This window comes from Sceloporus undulatus, chromosome 1 (genome assembly GCF_019175285.1).
Source record: "Sceloporus undulatus isolate JIND9_A2432 ecotype Alabama chromosome 1, SceUnd_v1.1, whole genome shotgun sequence".
NCBI classification, from domain to species: Eukaryota; Metazoa; Chordata; class Lepidosauria; order Squamata; family Phrynosomatidae; genus Sceloporus; species Sceloporus undulatus.
This window is the reverse complement of record NC_056522.1, coordinates 110,318,045-110,339,679: the sequence shown is the minus strand read 5'-3', so window position 1 is coordinate 110,339,679 and position 21,635 is coordinate 110,318,045. Positions and strand designations below refer to the sequence as shown.

Below are 21,635 nucleotides of genomic sequence, written 5' to 3'. Positions count from 1 at the left end.
TCTACTTTATTCTACTATATACAAAATACTATATGCCCTACAAATCATAATCTCTACAATCTTCAAAACACTCCAACTATCCACAATACTCCAATCTACTCCACAAAATACATAGGCAAACATAGCAATTATTATAGCCATTGTTAAACACCACCCACTTAGTCAGTTTCCACCCAGTGGGCGTGTACACTCATTTGATTGGTTCACATAGTTCAACCCATAATTAAGAATTTCATCATTTCACCTTGTACACTTAATGAATCTCAGGTGCTTCCAATTGTACATTCTATATTTCTGTCCTTGGCATTCAAGCCTTCTAAATTACATTAGCTTTTTCACCTGTGTGGCTTCTTAATTGCTTTTGCTTAGTCACTGTGACTTTCACATACATGTTTTATTTCTACTGTATGTCCCATGTTGCATTTTCCTTAACATTATTGACTTACTTATAGTGGTATCTGTAGATTTTGAACTCTGCAGGGATTTTGACATATATCACATTTAATAGACATGAGCAGTGATAGGGTATGTATCATCAAAACCTACACGCAAAAGAGAATGTTTTTATAATGTATGAAATTTGTAGTTCAGGAACTCCTATGCTCTGATTCTTAATATATATTCATGCAAACAGGTTTGTGGGATAGGTGATAACTACATGTCTTGGGCTTGTTTGTTAAATACTTCTTAGTTTAGGATATGAAAATCCTGAAAATAGGCTCCTTCCCCTCCCCCACTTCAGTATAAATTTTGGGAGCTCATTAGTCTTAGAATAATAGTTTTTTAAAAAATCATAGGTGGGGTATGCATGGCCCTCGAGATATTGTTCGACTGTAACTCTCATTACCCCTAACCCAGCATAGCCAATGATAAGAAATTATGGGTGTTGCAGTCCAACAAGTTTAGGGATTGCACACGTTCCCCACTGTTGTTTTAAACAGACCCAGCTCTCTTGGCAATTCAGGGGGAGTATTTAAGAAACATTAAAGGTAGACTAAGAGACAAAACAAGCCGCCCCTTCTGCAACTGGATTGGGGCCGCAGCAACCTCACGCTGTGGCCCCAATCTGCCTTTTTGCCAGCTGAAAAAGGAGCAGCAAATACCAATGTCCATGCCAGTTACAGAGCTCACACATCACATACAATTACAGTGGTACCCCGGGATACGAAATACCCACGTTACGAAATTTCCGGGATACGAAAAAATCCCATAGGAAATAACTGTTCCGGGTTACGAAGGTTATTTCGGGTTACGAAGAAAATTTTGGTGCTTTTCGGCGCTATTTCACACGAAATCGCGGCTTTTCCCCATTAGCGCCTATGGGTTTTCGGCTTGCGAAGGCTTTTCGGGTTACGAAAGTGGCGGCGGAACGAATTAATTTCGTAACCCGAGGTACCACTGTATACAGAATAACAACAGCCCTTTGCTCTCTTTTTACTATTATTAATATGCATTATCATGAATGCTTTTCATATGACCGTGCACTGAAATGATTAAAAAGATTATCTGCTTTAGAGTGAGCTGTGAAAAGGATTTAAAATAATTAGAAATGGGCATAGGTAAACTTTAATGTGTGCTTATAGTCCTGTGTTTGGAACCAAGCATGGCTGCTGTAAAATTAATCTTGATATAGAAAAATTTCACAGAATTGTCTGTTTTCCAGCTCCACAGGATCTCTTCTTTTTATTATTAAAGGAGCAACCTGTCTATAAGAACTGTTCATAAATTCAACTGCTCATTGGGAAACATGAAGTTTTATCAGTTATAAATATGCAAGCAGTTTAAAGTTGTGTTCTTTTTCCAATTTAGTCTGAGGTCCACTTCTTATATTCTACAGATAAGGTTATGGAACAAACTGCTCCTGTTTGTGTTGGATCTTTGCACGCTCAACCACTTCCATGAATCTGGCAGGCAGCAGATCACTGTTACTGACTGTGCCCATCTGTAAATGCTTAGGCTGTTAAATATATGTTACAGAAAATTCTTGCTCAGCTGTTAAAATGTAGAGGTGAATGGTGTGTTTCTATTCATAGGTCATGGTACAGAATTATTTCAGTTTTTCAGAGTTTTCATAAATGTGCCAGTGGTATACCAAGAGAGTTTGCACTGCCTGATAGGAAGAATGTCTAGTCCACAGAGGGTCCTGCCCATGCAAGGTCAGAACTAACCCACAGAGACACCTGAGTCATCATCATCTTTCAGCTTCCATCATCTGTAGCAGGAGGAAGGCAGGAGGAAGGAATCCCTGCTGTCATTTCCTTAATTGGAAGTAACAGTGGGGGTTTCCCTGCACAGCATTCTCCCCTACAGTATGGTATTTTCTAATAGCCAACTTTTCAATACTTGCTCCAAACAGTCATCTATTTATTTCTTGTCTTTCCAATGCCTGTATTGAAGTTCTGAGAAGAAATACCAAAATGAAAAGTATGTTACATGGTCTGATGCCCCTGAATATAAAGGAATAATTTATGTGTGTTTCGGGTTTGCTGCCTTTACTCTATAGGAAGCACTACTAAAAGTTGCCTTTAGAAAGGAGCTAAAGTAAGATGAGGCATGCGATTGATAACATAGCCTTCTTGTGTGACTTTGAGGAATCTTTTCCTGTTTCGTATCCTGAAAATAATTAATTATGGTAGAAGGAAATGCAGATTTGTACAGACTTTAAACAGAAGAAAAAAAATTGTGTCTATTTATTTATAAATAGAACTACCTTTCTATCTGTCTTCCTTTTATTAAAGGGATTTGAATGATTTAAATAGCATGTTGATGAACTGTGAGAACACCCTGTTCTTTTCGAAATGAGAACAATTTAGTTGCTTTGTGTATATGTATCTGCTAAAGGCAAGTTAAAGGAAAATGAGAACGTGAATCACATATATTCGGTGATCCCTTAACTTTGCTTCCAAGAACTGCTCATATATGGTCGTCCTGTGTATGTCACCCTGATAGCTAGAAGATCAAGTAAATTTGCTGGAACACGCTTTCTAAAGAGAGGAGCAAACTGTGAGGTAAAATAAATGATTATCCATTTTTTTCCACGGTGGATGGGAGTGTGTAAGACATATTTTTGTTAAGGAGAATAAGTCCCCAAAGACTTTTCACTTCAGAGTATTTATACTTTGTACGTTTCTTAATAAGTTTATATAAGATATTCATATGTGCTGGAAAAGTCATACTATACTGAAAAACCCAAATGAACAAGTAAATATTACCTTTGGAATCTAAGGTTTAGATGCAGATATTTTAACTACAATATATTTTCTCCAGGCTTTGAATATGATTACAGTCATACTCTGATTTCATGATGACAGTGTGAATGTTCACATAAAAATGTTTATTTGCATATTCGGAATTCTCTGATAAAACAGACTGACAAATTACAGTAGGACTTGGTCTTATGTAGACCTTTATTTCATGAGGAAGTCCCAGATAATGATTGGATGTATGAAATGCCAAGAAATCTGCCTAAGAAATTGCTCAGTATTAGCATTGTCTTAGGTAACAGTCTCTACTGAATTGAATTTCCATGCTCACTTGCTAAAGTTAATCTATTTAACCAGCTACTTTACAAGAGGACTCATCCCAGGACAGAATGAATATATAAGTGAAACCCTGTTTATATCTCCATGTGGCAGCCTTATCAGAAACTACAAGAGAACCAGGCTAACCACAGGCTTTAATGGTGCTACCAGATTCTGGTCTGAAGGAATAATGGATTTGGAGCTAAAGAACGTTATTATGGAGAAGAAAACAAAACTGAAATGTACAGGCCATCCTTTTTGAAGCACATTTGTTTAGGTTTTGAGTTACACCCATTAAAGTTGGATTGTGCTAAGATGCCATGAATATAAGTGTCTTATTCAGTTCCTCTCTAACTAAATTTAGATTTATGAATGATAGTATAATGTTAACCTTTGAGAGTGGAGCTAAACAGGTGAAGTAATATGTTGTTGTTGTTTTGTCTAGGGCGATGTAGCAAATGAGGTCGAGACTGAACAAATACTCTATGATGCTTCAGTGATGTCATTTTCTGCTGGGAGCTATTCATCTTATGTTCAAGTACGAGGTTCTGTTCCTCTATACTGGTCTCAGGATATTTCAACTATGATGCCAAAACCACCAATTACATGTATGTACAATATATTAATAGTGTTATTTAACAGCTAGAACTAATGCATAATATCAAATCAAATCATGAGAGCCTATTAGCTAATTGGTTGCTGCAACTACAGCTATGACTACATTTGAAAAAGAAAGAGAGATGTATTTTGGGTTGGGAGGGCATGTGAGAAGAGGAAGGATTCTTGTATGACCAATCCAGAGCTTAATATTACCTAAATGAATCAACAAGAGAGAACAATAATCCCTTGCTTATTGAGTCTCAACTTCTTGATTAAATGCATTAGGAGGGCAATGCACTGTCAAGATTACTGACTCTCAGTAGGGCATCTTCAGTCATTTCCACAATTTCTTTGGCTGGTGGTTAAATTCTTCCATGCAGGTAGCCTTGAGAATCCTCCTCACTGTTCTGTGGAGGGCAGGGAAGGGAGGTGTTCCATTTTGAGATTGCACAAGGTCACTCACCATGTGAGAAGTCTGAAATAGGTTAAACAGCTCAAGTTTGCAGAATGTCTTCTGGTTCTCCTTGTAGAATGTGAACTGTTTCTTCCACTCCCCTGCCTCTTGCTCTTTGTTCCTTGAAAGCTGCACCCATCCATCTGTCTTTCAGGATGGCCTTCTGCTTCTCATCTGAAAATGCTTCACGTTTCCTAAGAAGCAAAGGCATAAAGAGATGGGCTTCAAGTCTTGTCACCTTCTCTTCCAAGGAGGTGCTGGCTTGGACTTCCTTCTGTTGGCCTTGGGTAGGACTACATGATATAAAAGTGACCTGCAGGTCACTGGAACAATTGTCACAGTGTGGCACTAAGCATTCTAAGTATCTTTCATTCCTGTGGACTCCCCTTTCTGCTGCTAAATTCTTGTCCAAAACATCCCTGTTTGCTGACCTTGTTCATTCACTTATCATGCAGTATTGTTTTAACTGAAGCATTTATCTTGTCAAATGAGATGATATTTCAGTACAAGACATCAGAATTCTTTTCCTTTTCTGCTCTTCTTAGAAAAGTACGTGACTCCAGCAAAACCATTGGCATTCATACTATTACTTGGCTATAGGTTGCTTTAGTGCTTCTATTTATTGAAGTCATAATAGTCAGTTGTATAATTACTTAATGATGATCACAGATGTGCGTAATGTGATTGAGAAAAAAAGCTTATGACATAAGGCATTGGTTTCTACTGATCTTCATATGAAGTAGATTTAAAAGTTTTATTAATAGCAAATGATTAGAAATCTGTAAATTTCCCACATGGTGCATTGATTGTGCAATTAACAAACTTTTAAAAAATATTTCTGTCTTTATTATTTATTACCAAAGACTTAAGTAGAAGAATCAACACTTCATCTTTCTCTTTCTTATTACGTTACTAGGAATGTCTATCAAACATTTCCTAAGTACCAAATTAGACCTTATAATGCATATAATTACTTCTGTTTTTATTGTGCCGTCAAAGAGCAATAAGGTATGCCCTGTTGTCAGCCCTGTCCCCTACCAACCAATTATGAGAGATGGAAGCAGAGAGATGCAAACCATGGTGGTGATGAATCATATATTTTTAAATCCTTCAAGAAAGAGAGTAAAGTGGATTGCATCCAGTTGGTATCACCCTACTGATGGAATCAGTCCATCAGAAGAATCAGTCAGCAGGCCATTTTTGGCTATTTCCTCTCTCTCCTGCCAACTCCAATATACCTGCCCCCCAAATCTGCTCCACAAGGTTGGTATCCCTTTAGTAACAATGTAAGAAATTGTGTGGAATTCTGTAGTAGTCCCCATCTAACCTCACAGATGTGGAGCAATTTTGCCAAGAAGAATGGGCAAAATCCAAAGGATCAGCTAAAGAAAGCTGATAGAGACTATGAGATGAAACATACTGTCCCAAAGGGGTTGCGTGATGCTGCCCCTGAAAAAGCCAGGTGGGTGCTGGCATGTTGTGCAGGAGTGTGTTGACTCTCAGTGGGGTGAGGTTTATAAATATTTATGAAACCAACAAGCACCAATTTGTGTTTCTTAACTTTTGCAACAGAACACAAATATTTTACACCCACATAGTGTTGTGTATCTTGTGTATATCAAGTGATAACAATGCTAATTAAATCCATTTCAATTTCAGACAGTAATACAACAAAATGTGGAAAAGTCAAAGAGGGACAGCTACATGTAAATCTTGCTCTTTTTCACTTCATTTTATCATTGCCCCTGGGAACTTCACAGTTAAAGCTCTAGAGTTTGTAACTATCAATAATAATATGTCAGGAATTGTTATTTCAAAATATAATAGATAAGAAGCAAAAAATACTGCCAGACATATAAATAAATAGATAATGTGTTTTTTCTCTCTGCTTTGTAGTTTTGTTACAAGAAGTGAGTTCTAATAACAAGATCCTGTAAACATAATTCTAATAATAATTCTTTTTTATTAGTGGATCAGGCAGACCCATATGCACATGTAGCTGCTCTTCATTTTGATCAGATGCTCCAGAGGTTTGGCTCCCCAATCATCATTTTGAATCTTGTGAAGGTAAAACATCAATTTTTCTTGATTTATGTTTACAATTCATCAAACTAATGGATCTTGTTACGACTTATATCTATTGTCTTGTGTTTATTTTTACACGTCTTAATATCTCTGAGATACTATTAAACAAAATATTTTATTTTGAGGTCTTGGGGGAAAAAGTGTTTCAGAACTGACAAATTTGCTAAAGGGTCCAACTGAAGTTAGTGCAGTAGACTTTTGAATTTCAAATACCATAAGGAAAAGTATTTGGGATCAACATAGTCTTTTGTTTGAATTTATAGATATGTTTCTAGATGTCTAAATATGCTTTAATTAAACATTTCTGTACATAAAATATTGCCTCATGGACTCTTAATTCTTTTGTGTAAAATAGTGTAAATCTCTTTGAAATTCCATAGGTAAGTAGCTGGATTGAAGCTATGTTTAAGAAGAATCCATTGCTGTCTGTTTGTAAGGAAAGGTTGCTAATTTTTCCCCCCTCCTCTAGCCCAGTTCTTAGTTTCAAGGAAAAGCAACTTCAAAAGATTGTGAACTTTCAGATACAGTTTTCAAATACTATACTTTTTCAGTGTAACATACCAGGCTCAGTAGATTTTTTCTGATGATACATTTTGATACAGTGTTACATAGGCTGCATCTGCACTGCAGAAATAATGTACTTTAACACCACTTTAACTGTCATAGAATCATAGAATCATAGAGTTGGAAGAGACCACTAGGGCCATCCAGTCCAACCCCCTGCCATGCAGGAAATCCAAATCAAAGCATCCCTGACAGATGGCCATCCAGCCTCTGTTTAAAGACCTCCAAGGAAGGAGACTCTATCACCCTCCGAGGGAGTGCATTCCACTGTCGAACAGCCCTTACTGTCAGGAAGTTCCTCTTAATGTTCAGATGGAATCTCTTTTCCTGTAGCTTGCATCCATTGTTCCGGGTCCTGTTCTCTGGAGCAGCAGAAAACAAGCTTGCTCCCTCTTCAACATGACATCCTTTCAAATATTTAAACAGGGCTATCATATCGCCTCTTAACCTTCTTTTCTCCAGGCTAAACATCCCCAGCTCCCTAAGTCGTTCCTCATAGGGCATGGTTTCCAGACCCTTCACCATTTTTGTCGCCCTCCTTTGGACACGCTCCAGTTTCTCAATGTCCTTTCTGAATTGTGGCGCCCAGAACTGGACACAATATTCTAGGTGGGGCCTGACCAGAGCAGAAGACAGTGGCACTATTACTTCTCTTGATCTAGACACTATACTTCTATTGATGCAGCCTAAAATAGCATTGGCCTTTTTAGCAGCCGCATCACACTGTTGACTCATGTTCAACTTGTGGTCTACTTGGACTCCTAGATCCCTTTCACACGTAGTTTCATTCAGCCAGGTGTCACCCATCCTATATCTGTGCATTTTATTTTTCCGCCCTAAGTGCAATACCTTACATTTCTCCATGTTGAATTTCATTTTGTTAGCTTTGGCCCAGCTTTCTAGTCTATTCAGGTCATTTTGAATCTTGATCCTGTCCTCTGGGGTATTAGCTATTCCCCCTAATTTGGTATCATCTGCAAATTTGATAAGTATGCTTCCAATTCTGTCATCCAGGTCATTGATAAAGATGTTGAATAGCACTGGGCCCAGGACAGAGCCCTGTGGGACCCCACTGGTCACTTTTCTCCAGGATGAAAAGGAGCCATTGTTGAGCACCCTTTGGGTTCGGCCGGTCAACCAATTACAGATCCATTTAACAGTTCCTTTGTCTAGCCCACATTTTACAAGCTTGTTTGCAAGAATGTCATGGGGAACTTTGTCAAAGGCCTTACTGAAATCAAGATATACTATATCCACAGCATTCCCTTCATCTACCAAGCTGGTAATTTTATCAAAGAAAGAGATCAGGTTTGTCTGGCATGACTTGTTTCTCTGAAACCCATGTTGACTTTTTGTGATTATGGCATTGCCTTCTAGATGTTCACAGACTCTCTGTTTAATGATCTGCTCCAGAATCTTTCCTAGTACTGATGTCAGACTAACTGGACGATAATTGTTGGGATCCTCTTTTTTCCCCTTTTTGAAGATGGGGACAACGTTTGCCCTCCGCCAGTCTGCTGGGATCTCTCCTGTTTTGCAGGAGTTTTCAAAGATTATTGCCAATGGCTCCGATATTACATTTGCCAGTTCTTTTAATACCCTTGGATGGAGTTCATCTGGTCCCGGAGACTTAAATTTATTTAGATTAATAAGGTGTTCCTCTACTATCTCTTTACTTATTCTGTGCTGAAATTCCCCTATTCTGTCCTCTGCGCCATTGTCCTCAGCTTGAGCACCCTTTTCCTTTTCTGAGAAGACTGAGGCAAAGAAGGTGTTGAGTGATTCTGCCTTTTCTCTGTCTTCTGTTAGCATTTTGCTCACAAAACTACAAATCCCAGAATTCCATAGCATTGAGATATGGCAGTTAAAGCGAGGTCCAGGTGCATTATTTCTGCAATGCAGCTACAGCCATAGAATATGTACTATTGTACCCTTTTAAGGGTTTTATCTATTTTTTGGTGTAAATTTGTGGAGCAGTCTAAATATGTTAGTAAGTTAGAGAACATCATATCTAAAGGCTGAATTGTTTTGTAGACACATTGAATCAGTTGTTGAAGGATGAGTCAACATTTATGTAAATTTCATTGATTCAGTGGGTTGTTGGGACTATCAATATCTTTAACCATGTTGAAATAGATAAATGTTCCCTGTCCTTACGCAACCAGCCTTTCCTCTGTCACCTGCCCCTTGCAAATGAATAATAGAATCATAGAATTGGATTCTGCCATGCAAGGATACACAATCAAAGCACCTCCAACAGATGCCCATCCAGTCTCTGTTTAAAACCTTCAAAGAAGGAACCTTCACCACACTCTGAGGGAGTGTGTTCTACTGTCAGGAAGTTCTTTCTAAAGTTGAGATGGAATTTCTTTTCCTGCAGTGTGTATTCATTGCCCCGGGTCCTGGATCTGCAGTAAACAAACTTGCTCCATCTTCAATATGCCATCCTTTCAAATATTTAAACATAGCTATCATGTCACCCCTTAACCGTCTCTTCTCCAGGTTAAACATACCCAGCTCTCTAACCCATTCCTCATCCGGCATGGTTTCTAAACCTTTCACCATTTTAGTCACCTTTCTCTGGACATGCTCCATCTTGTCCACATCCTTTTTGAATTGTGTTGACCAGAACTTGTACAGGAAAATGTACAGGTAGCATATTTGTGTTCCTATAGGCCAACTGCAGGGTTTGATCAGCATTCTTTGGGGTCGGGTACCACTGGAGGGGTTGGAGCCTGGAATTTCCCTATGAGAAGTACATAATCAAATAGTTACAGCAGACATTTCAGCTTTTTCATAGTGTTTAACATTGTTCAGTTGCAACAACCACCAGCATCTTTTAAGCAACCTGTTTTTGGCACTGTCAGTTGCAGGATTTGAGGATTGTGCTAAATTTCAAAACATGTTTAAGCAGATAATTAATTCTTTGTTGCAATCCATGCCAGCAGTGTGCGCATATTGGTAGACCCTAAAGGTAATTCCACTCATCTTATATGTTTACTGCATCTTTTATCAGATACTGCAAAATAAGTACTGTTCTGTAAATTTTATAAGTGGTGCTATAGCAGGTGGCAGCCATAGCTGCCCAGCTTTTAATCTGTGCAATTGTACATTGCTCCTGTTCACCATCCAAAGAGTGAAGGTTTGTACTTATTAGTGGGATTAGAAATGTTCAGATGTACAAAGCAGCAATCCACCATCACTTAGGATAGATGTCTTCTACATAATTCTTGGTTATGTACAAGTTTCATATCTTTATCTTCCTATTTGCTACTTTCCTCTCTTTTCTGTATTTTAACTGAAACTTGGCAAGGTTATGAAAAAAAACTGAGTGAGGAGAGAGAAGAGTAAATGAAAATAAAATTCAGTACTCCTCCTTTTGTAATTAGAACAAGAGAACACAATCTATATGACTATGGATTGCTCCTCTGCACATCAGAAGTAACTGTTCATGGTGACTACCAACATTTATTTCTGTGAATGATATGTGAGTATCATTTCTTGAGGGCAAATTATGCTTGGAGAAAACACTTCACTTTTCACAACAGTTCAATCTTCATATGATATCCAGGGTTAAGGAGAATAATTCTTTCCAGTACTACTCCCTTGGGAGATACATTCCTTGGAAAGAGATACTACCACTATAAATATAAATGATGGAAGTACCAACCAAGAAAAATCTTACATGGGTTGTTTGTAGATATAACGGTAAAATTTGGTTTATCATTGTGGGCCTAGGCTGCAGACACTTTGTTACTCTCTCTGCTCCTTCTCCAGTACAGTGACAAGTAGCTTTTTGTTCCATGTTTGATTCACCATGGTTTATCACCTTGAAACCTGGGCAGGTTAATTATTTGTAAATGTGGTTTAATGAAACACACCAACTTCACTACTGAATTTTTCTTCAAGGTTTCTACACATTATACATATGGGTGATGCACCTGCACAGGACTTTGTTCAGAAATTGCTATGCTAAGTGATCTGGAGAATGCCCTTTAGATATCCTGCTATCACTCTCCTCGGTTCAGGTATTTTCTTTACTTAGCTCTGGATATCTTAACTGTCTTCTGTTGGAGGTTAGAATGCTAAGACTGGTCGCTTATAAGAGTTGAGGAATGCTAAGTGGACATTAATTTATATAAAAACAGAAGTAACACGTTCTTATCTAGTTAGGGGAGTGCTTGAAGAAGAGAAGGAAGAGGTATCTAAATGAAGCTACTAGGTAGGACTGTTGGCTCATCTAGTTCATTATTGTCTACTCTGACTGGTGTAGCTCTCCAGATTTTCAAAGAGAAGACTTTCTGAGCCCTAACTAGAAATGTTAGGTATTAAACTTAGGATCTTCTGCCAGCAAAGCAAGTACTCTGTCACTAAAATATGGCCCTTCCACTATTCCTTACTGTGATATTTTTTAGGTTCCCTTTGTCAGGGACATAGCCCGGGGGGGGGGGGGTAGTCTGTAGGGTCCAAACCCCCCTTCCGTTAGATACAATGAATGGTCTGTGCTGCTACGCCGTCACACCCAAGCCCCATTATAATGGTGGCACTTAGTCTGGACCCCCCTTCCCAAAATCCTGGCTACGTCCTTGCCTTTGTTATAAAAATCTTAAGACATTGGAAAGGGCATAGTTTCTGAAAGCCAGTTGGCAAGTCTGAATGGTAAACTGGATTTCTGTCACTTTTCCCATTTTGATAATAGATCCTGCAGTTTAAGGTACTTTCTGCCAGTATTTTACTTTTTATGATTTTCGAAACCTCTGCTGAAACTCAGCAATTAGCATAATCTGGTGACTACATAGTAATGCTTATTTAAAAATGTATTCTGAGCCAGCCTCAATTCTGGAAGCTCTTTAGATAAAATTTATCTGAAATTACTGCATTAGTGAGTTGAAAATCTGAATTTTCTGGCTTTCTTTGGTAATTCAGTAATCTTCAGTATATAGTGCACTGTGCATTTTCTTTCTGTCCCACTTTAATTTATAGCCTTTGACCAAAATAGCCTTTTGATAGTCAGAGGAAGCTCTGCAGTGGGAATCAAACTAGCCTCATGACCCAAATAGTTTCTTTCATTGTTCTAGACCTCTTTCAAAATAGCTGCTCAATAACCCATCCAGCATTGCAAAAAATCCTTTGTCTAAGAGGATATGCAAGTACTATAGGAATATTTTAATGCTGCAGTTGCTCAGTCTATGCCAGTTTTTATTAGCAGCTATTCCTGGGAGAAAAATCATTAGTGCCATTATTTCAAAATGCTGTGGAAATAAATTAAACAGATACATGTGACTGATATGAAGTTCCTCACTGATGCTTTAAAACAGAACATGGTGCAATAAAGGAAGAATGTACAGGGACTGGCTGTTTAAAACAACCAACTGTTCCCTGTGCTTGATTTCAAGCACAATGAGTTGTACAAAGAAAAAGAGTTGAACTTCTTGGTAAAATATTTTTTCATTTTCTCTGCTGCAGTGCTCTAAAACAGGGGTATGGACCATGTGTCTTTCCAGATACTGTTGAACTGCAACTCTGGGCATTCCTTATCATTGCCTATGTTGACAGGTATGGTGGCAGCTGTAGTCCTACAACATCTGGGAGGTCTCATGATTTGAATCTACAACTAGAGCAGAAAAATTCTGCCAGGCTGAGGGCTGAATTCAATTTTTGAAATGTTCTCATGGGTCCCTTTTCAATAGTTGGCTGGACCTGAGGCTCAAACCATATTTTAAGTTTAAGCTTTTACTATCAGTGACTAAGCATTAGGAGAAAAAGTTCAGCCCTTAAGAATGGGAAGAATGTACAAAAGGTGGAAAACCACCCAAAATTGAGGGAGTTTGGGAGTGGGCATGAAGACCAGGAAGGTCATGTTTAGCCCCAGGTTTTCAGATTCCTCAACCCTGCTTTAAAAGTGATTGTTTCTTCTGCTAATTTCTACTTTCCCAATCAGACTTAAGAATACATTTACAAAACATGAGGCAATGTAAATGTTTGAAAATAGGAAAATACAAAATTTGAAAAGCCCTAAAGTGTTGTAAGAAATAGTGAATAGTGTAATCTTGGAGGCTTGTTTTTCCTACGACTTTAGAAGGAGGGGTGTCATAAGACTGAGTAAACCAGTTAATCAGGGGAACTTCTCATCTAAAGTGCAAAACACACTACAGAAATAATCCAGTGGGAGATCTCTTCAACTGCCCTGTCTCAATGCTAGGGAATTCTGGGAACTAGTTTTATGAGACATTTAACCTTCTCTGTCAGAGAGCTCTGGTGCCACGATAAACTATAGTTCCCAGGATTCTCTAGCATGGAGCTAGGGCAGTTAAAACTATCTCCATCTGGATTATTTCTGTAGTGTGTTTTGGACCTAAGAGACCAGAAGTAGGTGAAAAGTAAAATGACTCTTTAAATCACTGTCATTTGCCAGTGATGGTTTTTCCTCCACATTCTAGAATCCCTCATTTGCTGATTAGCAATGCTGAGTGCATAGTATCTTTGTGTGGATAGTACAGTATTATCACCTAACTAGGTAAACACTTTTTCTAGCCAATGCAATCATGGTTAAATTACATGTGTATAGCATGCTTAGAGCCAAACCAAGAGACTATAGCTAAAAGAGTGATGTGACATTTTCAAATTTCTGTATCCATCTGGTAGAAGAGGACTTGGAGCCAACCCAGGTGCTTCTTGTCATAGTTCTTTAGAAACTGAAAGAGATTAAGAGAAGACTATAAATGAGATGAAAAGCTGCATTAAAATAACTGAAGCCAATCCTGAAGATAGCTGGAAAACAGTAAAGCAACAGATGGAAGAAATTTGTAAGGTAGCACCAACATGTGAATAAAATTTCTGTTGCTCATGACAGGAAAAGGTTTGTGATGACCAAAACTTTGTGATGCTGTTACTAGCTTTTATGAAAGATATCTGAAGCCTTTTGGTTACAGATATTTATCTTAGTATTTCATCTGTACTACTGAAAGCAAGGGACATGAAAGGAACACAAACACACACGAACAAAACCTATTCTCCTTTTGAGATTCCTTTGTTTCATTTACGTTCTCCTTCTTGTGTGAGCAATGCTGCCTTAATGTGTTAGAGAAAGTCAGCATTTGCTGTTGTACTAAAATTAGATTAAGTGCTGTCAATTGACCATCTACCTAACCAATGCAAGTAGAATATGCTGCCTCATAGTCTCCTCCCTTTGATGTTTTTAAACAGAGGCTGGAAGCCCATTTGTCGGGATTGCCTTGATTGTGTATTCCTCCATGGCAGAGGGTTGGACTAGATGAGGTCTCTTCCAACTCTATGATTCTGTAAGCTAGAGGTAAAAGAGCAATCACATTTTTAAAATTTTAAATCCAGTCTTGGAAAAGAGTCCCTTGACTTACATTTTAATTTGATTTGTTTTAAATAAAGCATCATCCCTATGGAAATTTCTGGAAATAATTAAATAAAATTATCTTATTACTTGATATTTTGATAATTAATTTTGCTCTGCAGTTTTTATATCTTCTTTTGTGGATATATATCCTCTCCTATGGCAGAATCCCTCTGAAGAAATTTGCCAAGAAACTCTGTGATAGGTTTTTCCTAGGGTCACCATAAGTCGGAAACAACTTGAAGGCACACAATAACAAAGTTGTAGATCAAACATATTATACAGTACATGCTTTTTAGAATGGCTTGGCATATAACTAGTCTTGGATAGCAGGATTGATAGATAGAGGCTTGAGTAAGCCCAATGGAAATCACTGGCCAGTCTTTGCCCAGTCAGTACAAACTGTCATGAATGTATGGTCTGTATGCCTTCCATATGTTGCATTCTATTTCAATGGGCAGAGAACTGTATGCTCCAGAAATGCAGTTGTAAAGAGAGGTGGAATAAGGAATGTTTACAGTGCTTTGCATTTGAAGGACTGTATTTTGTCATATGAACATGATCATCTTTCTACATGCAGGTGATCATTTTGGTTAGGCAGGCCTTAGAACACTGATTGTTCAAGCGGAAATGCCTGGCATGAAGAGCTAGATTTTCTATTTACTGTTTTTCTTTTCATGGTTTAGGGATTTGATAGATCTTAAATTTTTTAATAGTTTAATTATATTTTTTAACTTGTGTTTGTTATCCATTTTAGTTGTATTTGTTTTAACTGGTAAGTTGCCTTGAATCACAAACTGGGAAAAGGTGGGACAATGGAGCTTAATGGCACTGGGGCCACATGCATAAGCCACCAGGGGACAACAGGGGCTGTCCCTAATGGTTCATGCAATCACAGCTATTGAGGACAATGCGGACTTGCCATCTGGGATGCTTGGACCTGCAGATGGCAAGTCCGTGGATACAAAGGGCTGATTGTATGTTGGAAGGGTGGTAAGTATGAATATAACTGTGGTTGTAAATAGTGGTTAAAAGGACAAAGATAGGAGACAGGGGTTGCATTCCTTTGTTTCATTTACATTCTCCTTCTGTTGCGAGCCATGCTGCTTTAATGTATTAGATAAATTCAGCAGATAGGAGACAGGGGTTGCATTTCAAGCTCAGATAAGCAGGTAAATATATACATAGTCTTTGTTTAGTGCCTTTGTATGGGTGCAGGACCAATAAAATACACTCCTCCCTTCACATTCAGTGGATTTAGGGGCACAGGAGCCCTGTGAATGTGAAACCCCCCCCCCCACAAATAACAAAAACACTATGGCGGGTTATAAACCGCCATAAAGTACGCGCTCTGCGCATACTAGGGTCAGGAAGGGCCGTATTAGGGTTAGGAAGGTTCTTACCTTCCTGACGGCCCTTCCTCCCAGTACGTGCGGAGCGCGGACTTTATAGCGGCACCCATCCACATGGGTGCTGCCATTTTGACGTCATGGACGCTGTGCGTCCAGACATGTCACGGCGGAAGTGACGCCGCGAGGGCGCACTCCGCCCCTCGCGGCGCCACTTCCACGTTCCAAAAAAAGGAGCGCCATTTCGGCGCTCCTTTTTTGCTGTGTGGGGAAGCCTCGCGGTCTGGCTGCTGGGGCTTCCCTACACAGCGAACGGCGGCGGCGGGAAAACGGCCCCTTGAGGGCCGTTTGTAACCCACCAACGTTTTTAACCTGAGAGAACACCTCTCTAGGAATCTTTAGGTCCTCCAGTGCAACTCTGTGGCAACATCTGGCAGACATTGACCATAGAATTGCACTAGAGGAGTTACAAATGCCTAGTGGAGTGGTCTCTCTAGGAGCATCTAGGTCCTTCAGTGCAACTTTTAGTTAAAGCTGCCCATTGAGTTGTGCTGGAGGACCTAGTTATTCCTAGAGAGGTATTCTCTCAGGTTAGAACATATGTTCTCCTAGAGAGAACATATTAATAAAATCCATGAATAATCAAAGCCGTAAAGTTCCAAGTCGCAAATGTGGAGGGGCGGGTGTAGTGTCTTTAAGCAAACACGGGGAAAATCGTTCTCTGTGTTTATGTAATGTGCCAATAAATCATTTTATCTGCTCAAACTACTGCGGGTGGATTGGAATTTGTTGATATATACCATATACATTCAACTGTAACTGAAAGAATTTATCCCCCAAAAATGACCCAAAAATCCTAGTTCAACTTATATATAGGTCAGTACAGTAATACTGCTTAGAAAGGTCCTGAAAGAAGCACCACTGATGCCCCGCTCTCCGTGTCTTGGTAGTGGTTTCTTGAAAGAGCTGCCGAGGCAGGAGTGTGTGTGTGTGTGTGTGTGTGTGTGTGTGAGAGAGAGAGAGAGAGAGAGAGAGAGTGAGTTGATTCCCTTCTCAATCCAATGTTAAAACCTTCTCTCCCCATCTTTCGCCTTCTCCAGATCTGTCTACTCACCAAACAGTCCATTTCCCTCCAGTTCCTTCCCTTTTGAATCCGATGTTAACTTTCTCTCCCTACCAAACAAACACCCCATTTTCCTCTAGTTTCTTCCTTTCTCAATCTGATGTTAAAACCTTCTTCTCTAGAACCAAGGAAGTTATGTTAGGTGGTTTGGAGAGGTCTAGAGAAGGAGAAGGCGGGTGAGAAGTGCTGTTTCCCTTTTACATCCTTTTTACATGCCCCTAAATTTTATTCTTGACTTATCCACGGGTCATATCAAAATCCATGATTTTGGCCCTAAACATTCCCTCAACTTATACATGAAGTCAACTTGTACACAGGTATATACGGTAATTCCGCAGTGGTCTATTTCCAATATTCCAATATTGTTCCTGTTCTTGTTCAGGAAACAACTACTTAAAGGTCTGAGACAGAAGTCTGGGGAAGTTTGAAGTGCTCTGTAACTCAATTTTGGGTGTGCCCTACTCCATTACAAAGACCACATAGTATGATTTGAAATATAGATATAAGACGTTGTTTCAAACCTGTCTATAACTCTGTCTTCTCATCTACTCTGGGAGCACATTACAGGGTCTAATAAAAACATGTATAACGTCAGAGTTGCCTAACTTGCTCATCTTCTAATGTGATATATTCTATCCTCTCTGTCTCTTCCTCCCCCGCCTTCATTCCACGTTGGACAAACAGGACAGTCCCTACACCAGAAGATAAAAAAACAGCAAATTTGATATTAGAAATGGGAATACCCATTTCTAGTTACTGCTTATCTGAGCTTGCAAACTTGTATGCAAGCTCCAAAGCTAGAAGCCAAAGAGCAAAAAGCAGTGTATAAAGTTTATTAGTATCATATATGTTAATCATACCTTCTGTTTCCAGCTGTATGTGGAGCTAGTCACGGTGGCATTACCTATTTCCCATTAATGAGGAAGATCAGCAGACTCAGGTAACTGTAAGGCCTGGATATGTCCCCAAAATCTTTATGGGGTGGAGAAGGAACTAAAGGAAAAGCCTCAAGAAAAGGCCCCAAAACATTCATTGGTTTATAATGTGACTGTTGGGGTGTGGGGGCGGGGGATGCAGCCAGATTGAAGAAGAAATCAAGACTGCCTGCAGAGGGGACAGACACCTGGTATTTGTGTATATATATCTAGCTATCTTCTAAAGAGTTTTGCTTTATGGAGTGAATGGGAGAGGATGCACGCTAGGGTGGTTTTGTCCATTAAAGGTGAAAGTGTTGTTTTGCTTGTGAGTGGGAGAGGGTGAGAAGAAGCCTCCCACTGCTCACTAATTTCCACTTGAGGGCAGCAAGCAGGAGATTTGTGCCTCTACGCTAATGCACAGAGCATGGGTAAGCAGATGAACTTGAACTTCTAGTACAGCAAAGCAAATTGATATATGGCCTCACTGAAACCTGGTGGGATGAGTCTTATGATTGGAATGTGGAAATAGAGGGGTATAACCTTTTTAAGGAAATAGGCCAAACAGGAAAGGATAGAATAGCACTATATGTCAGAGTATTTACACCGTGAGAGATCCAGGACATCAATCATGGAAGCCAGGTGGAGAGCATCTGGATGATCAAAGGGGAGGGAAACAACAAGGATGTTATGGTGGGAGTCTACTACAACCCCCAAGTCAGCTGAGGAATTGGATGATGCTTTCTAGAACAGATGACCACACAGTCAGAAAAGAGAGTGTAGTAGTGATGGGCGACTTCAAACCCCTGATATTTGTTGGAAGTCAAACTCAGCCAGATCCTCAAGGTCTAGCAAATTCCTCACTTGCCTGGAAGACTATTTCATGGCTAAAAAGTGGAAGAGGCAACAAGGGGTCAGCTATTTTGGATCTGATCCTAAACAACAAGGATGACTTGGTTAATGGGATGCAAGTGGTGGGATCTTAGGGGAAGTGACCATGTTCTCCTGGAGTTTGTTATACAATGGAGAGGAGAAGCCAGGCTAGTCAAACACGCATTCTAGACTTTAGGAGAGGGATTTCAGTAACTTAGAGAAGTCTTGAGGGTGTCCCATGGTCAGAAATACTAAAAAGAGAAGGGAGTTCAGACCGGATGGGAGTTTTCAAAGAGAGATACTGAAGGCACAATTTCAAACAGTTCCAGTGAGAAAGAAAAATAGGAGGTGTCTCAAGAAACCAGGATGGATGACTAAGGAACTTTCAACCGACTCAAGCTTGAAAAGGAACCATGTATAAGAAATGGAAAAAGGGGGAAATCACGAAAAAGGAATTCAAAGAAATAGCAGGCATGTGCAGGGTAAAGTCCGAAAAGCTAAAGCGCAGATGAACTCAGGCTTGCTAGAGAGGTTAAGAACAACAAAAGGGCTTTTTGGATATGTCCGCAGCAAAGGAAGAAGAAAGGGCCGCTGCGTGGAGAAGATGGCAAAATGCTAACAGAAGACAGAGAAAAGGCAGAATTACTCAACGCCTTCTTTGCCTCCGTCTTCTCAGAAAGGCAAAGGGCGCTCAATCTGAAATATGAGAGCGGACAGAGTAGGGGAATTTCAGCACCGAATAAGTAAAGAGATAGTAGAGGAAAACCTTGTTAATCTAAATGAATATAAGTCTCCAGGACCAGATGAACTACATCCAAGAGTATTAAAAAACTGGCAAATGTAGTATCGGAGCCAATGGCAATAATCTTTGAGAACTCATGGGGAGAACAGGAGAAGTCCCAGCAGACTGGAGGAGGGCAAACGTTGTCCCCCTCTCAAAAAGGGGAAAAAAGAGGATCCCAACATTATCGTCCAGTCAGTCTGACATCCAATACCAGGAAAGATTCTAGAGCAGATCCGGGACCTGTGATGGCTAGAGCACCGCTGGCGAAAACACCTACGCTTAGCTGACAAGGCTCTCCTAGACCGCCAGTTGGAGGCACATGGAGAGGCGATATGAGCAGCTAAGAACTCGTTCTATGGTGCTCGTGTCGCGTCCGCCAAGAGTCGCGTCCAGCAGAGTTGTTCGGGTGGTCAGGGAGCTAACTCAGCTCCCTCCCACGCTGAACCAGATCCTTGAACCTTCTAAGGCCTGCTGTGACGACCAATTTAACAACTTCTTCGCGGATAAAATCTCTGGATAAGCGAAGGTCTTAACGCCGGCATTAGAGCAGAACCTAGGGTGAGGTATCCAGAGCCTCCGTGGACTCCATTAAACTGGATCAGTTTGAGTGGTAAGTACCGATGATGTGGACAAGATCCTGGAAGCGTTTGGAAGACAACCTGCTCCCTCGATCTCTGTCCCTCATGGCTAGCGGCTCAGGGGGGGCAGCTCTAACCTTGTTGTTACACAGGATTTATAAACACATCCTTGGGGACGGGCCATTTCCATCCAGCTTAAAATTGGCCACTGTAAAACCGCTGTTAAAAAAGCCCTCCCTCGACCCCCTGATGCATAATAATTATCGGCCAGTATCGCTATTGCCATTTTGGGGGGAGGTGATCGAGAAGGGCGTGCAATCCAGCTTCAATCGATCTTGGATGATATGGTTATCTGGACCCATTTCAAACCGGCCTTCGGGCGGTTACGGGGTTGGACGGCCCTGGTCGCCTTGGTCGATGATCTCCGCGGGCATCGACAGGGGAAGCGTGTCCCTGTGGTGCTCTTGGATATCTCACGCGGCTTTCGATACCATAGACATGGTATCCTTCTGGAGCGCCTGGCAGAGGTGGGAAATCGGGGGCACTGCGCTCCAGTGGTTCCGATCCTACCAGTCTGGGAGGTTCCAATGGTGGCAGCTGGGAGACGTTGCTCCGATAAGAGGGCCCTGACATCTGGGGTCCCTCACAGGACCATTCTGTCTCCATGCTTTTTAACATTTACATGAAACCGCTGGGAGAGATCATCCGGAGACATGGGGCACGGGGTTCATCAGTACGCTGATGACACCCAAATAGTCTTCTCTATGTCTCCGACTGATGCAGTGACCGGGATGGCGTCTCTCCTCTCGTGGCTGTCTGGAGTTGGTAATGGGCTGGATGAGGGAAAACCGACTCAGTCTGAAACCAGAGAAAACGGAGGTACTTGTGATAGGTTCCCTGGTCCAGGAATGGCGGTGGTTCACCGTTCCTGTGAAGGTGGTGCGCAGTCTGGGGGTGCTTCTTGATTCGTCGCTTCACCTCACAGCTCAGGTGAATGCGACGGTCAAGAGCACCTGTTATCCGCTTCGGCTTATTCGCCAGCTGTGCCCATACCTGGCCCAGAGAGACCTTGAAACGGTGGGTACACGCTCTGGTAAAGATTGGATTTCTGCAATGCGCTCTACATGGGGCAACCCTTATACCCTACCCGGAAGCTACAGATGGTACAGAATATGGCAGCCAGACTGGTCACTGGCCCTTCCAGGCCAGTCATTACACCTATACTTAAAGATCGATTGGCTGCCCATTCGCTTCCGGGCACACGTATAAGGTGTTGGTGTAACCTATAAAGCCCTACATGGCTTGGGCCCAGGATACCTGGAGGACCGCCTCTCTCCATACCTTCCGCCCCGCACCCTCAGAACTTCTGGGCAGCAAATTGAGGGTTCCAGGGGCTAGACTAGCCTCCACAACGAGGAGGTCAT

General features: G+C 40.7%; 1 protein-coding gene across 2 annotated transcripts in view; it reads left to right on the top strand.

Annotated features, from left to right (window-relative positions):
* The window catches only part of FIG4 (FIG4 phosphoinositide 5-phosphatase), a 117,487-nt gene that overhangs the window by 48,647 nt on the left and 47,205 nt on the right, over positions 1-21,635 (top strand). For both annotated transcript variants that reach the window (XM_042454290.1, XM_042454298.1), the window contains exons 8-10: positions 2,908-3,008; positions 3,967-4,129; positions 6,545-6,642. In XM_042454290.1, coding sequence (XP_042310224.1) covers positions 2,908-3,008; positions 3,967-4,129; positions 6,545-6,642 — 362 coding nt within the window. The remainder of the gene's footprint in view (positions 1-2,907; positions 3,009-3,966; positions 4,130-6,544; positions 6,643-21,635) is intronic.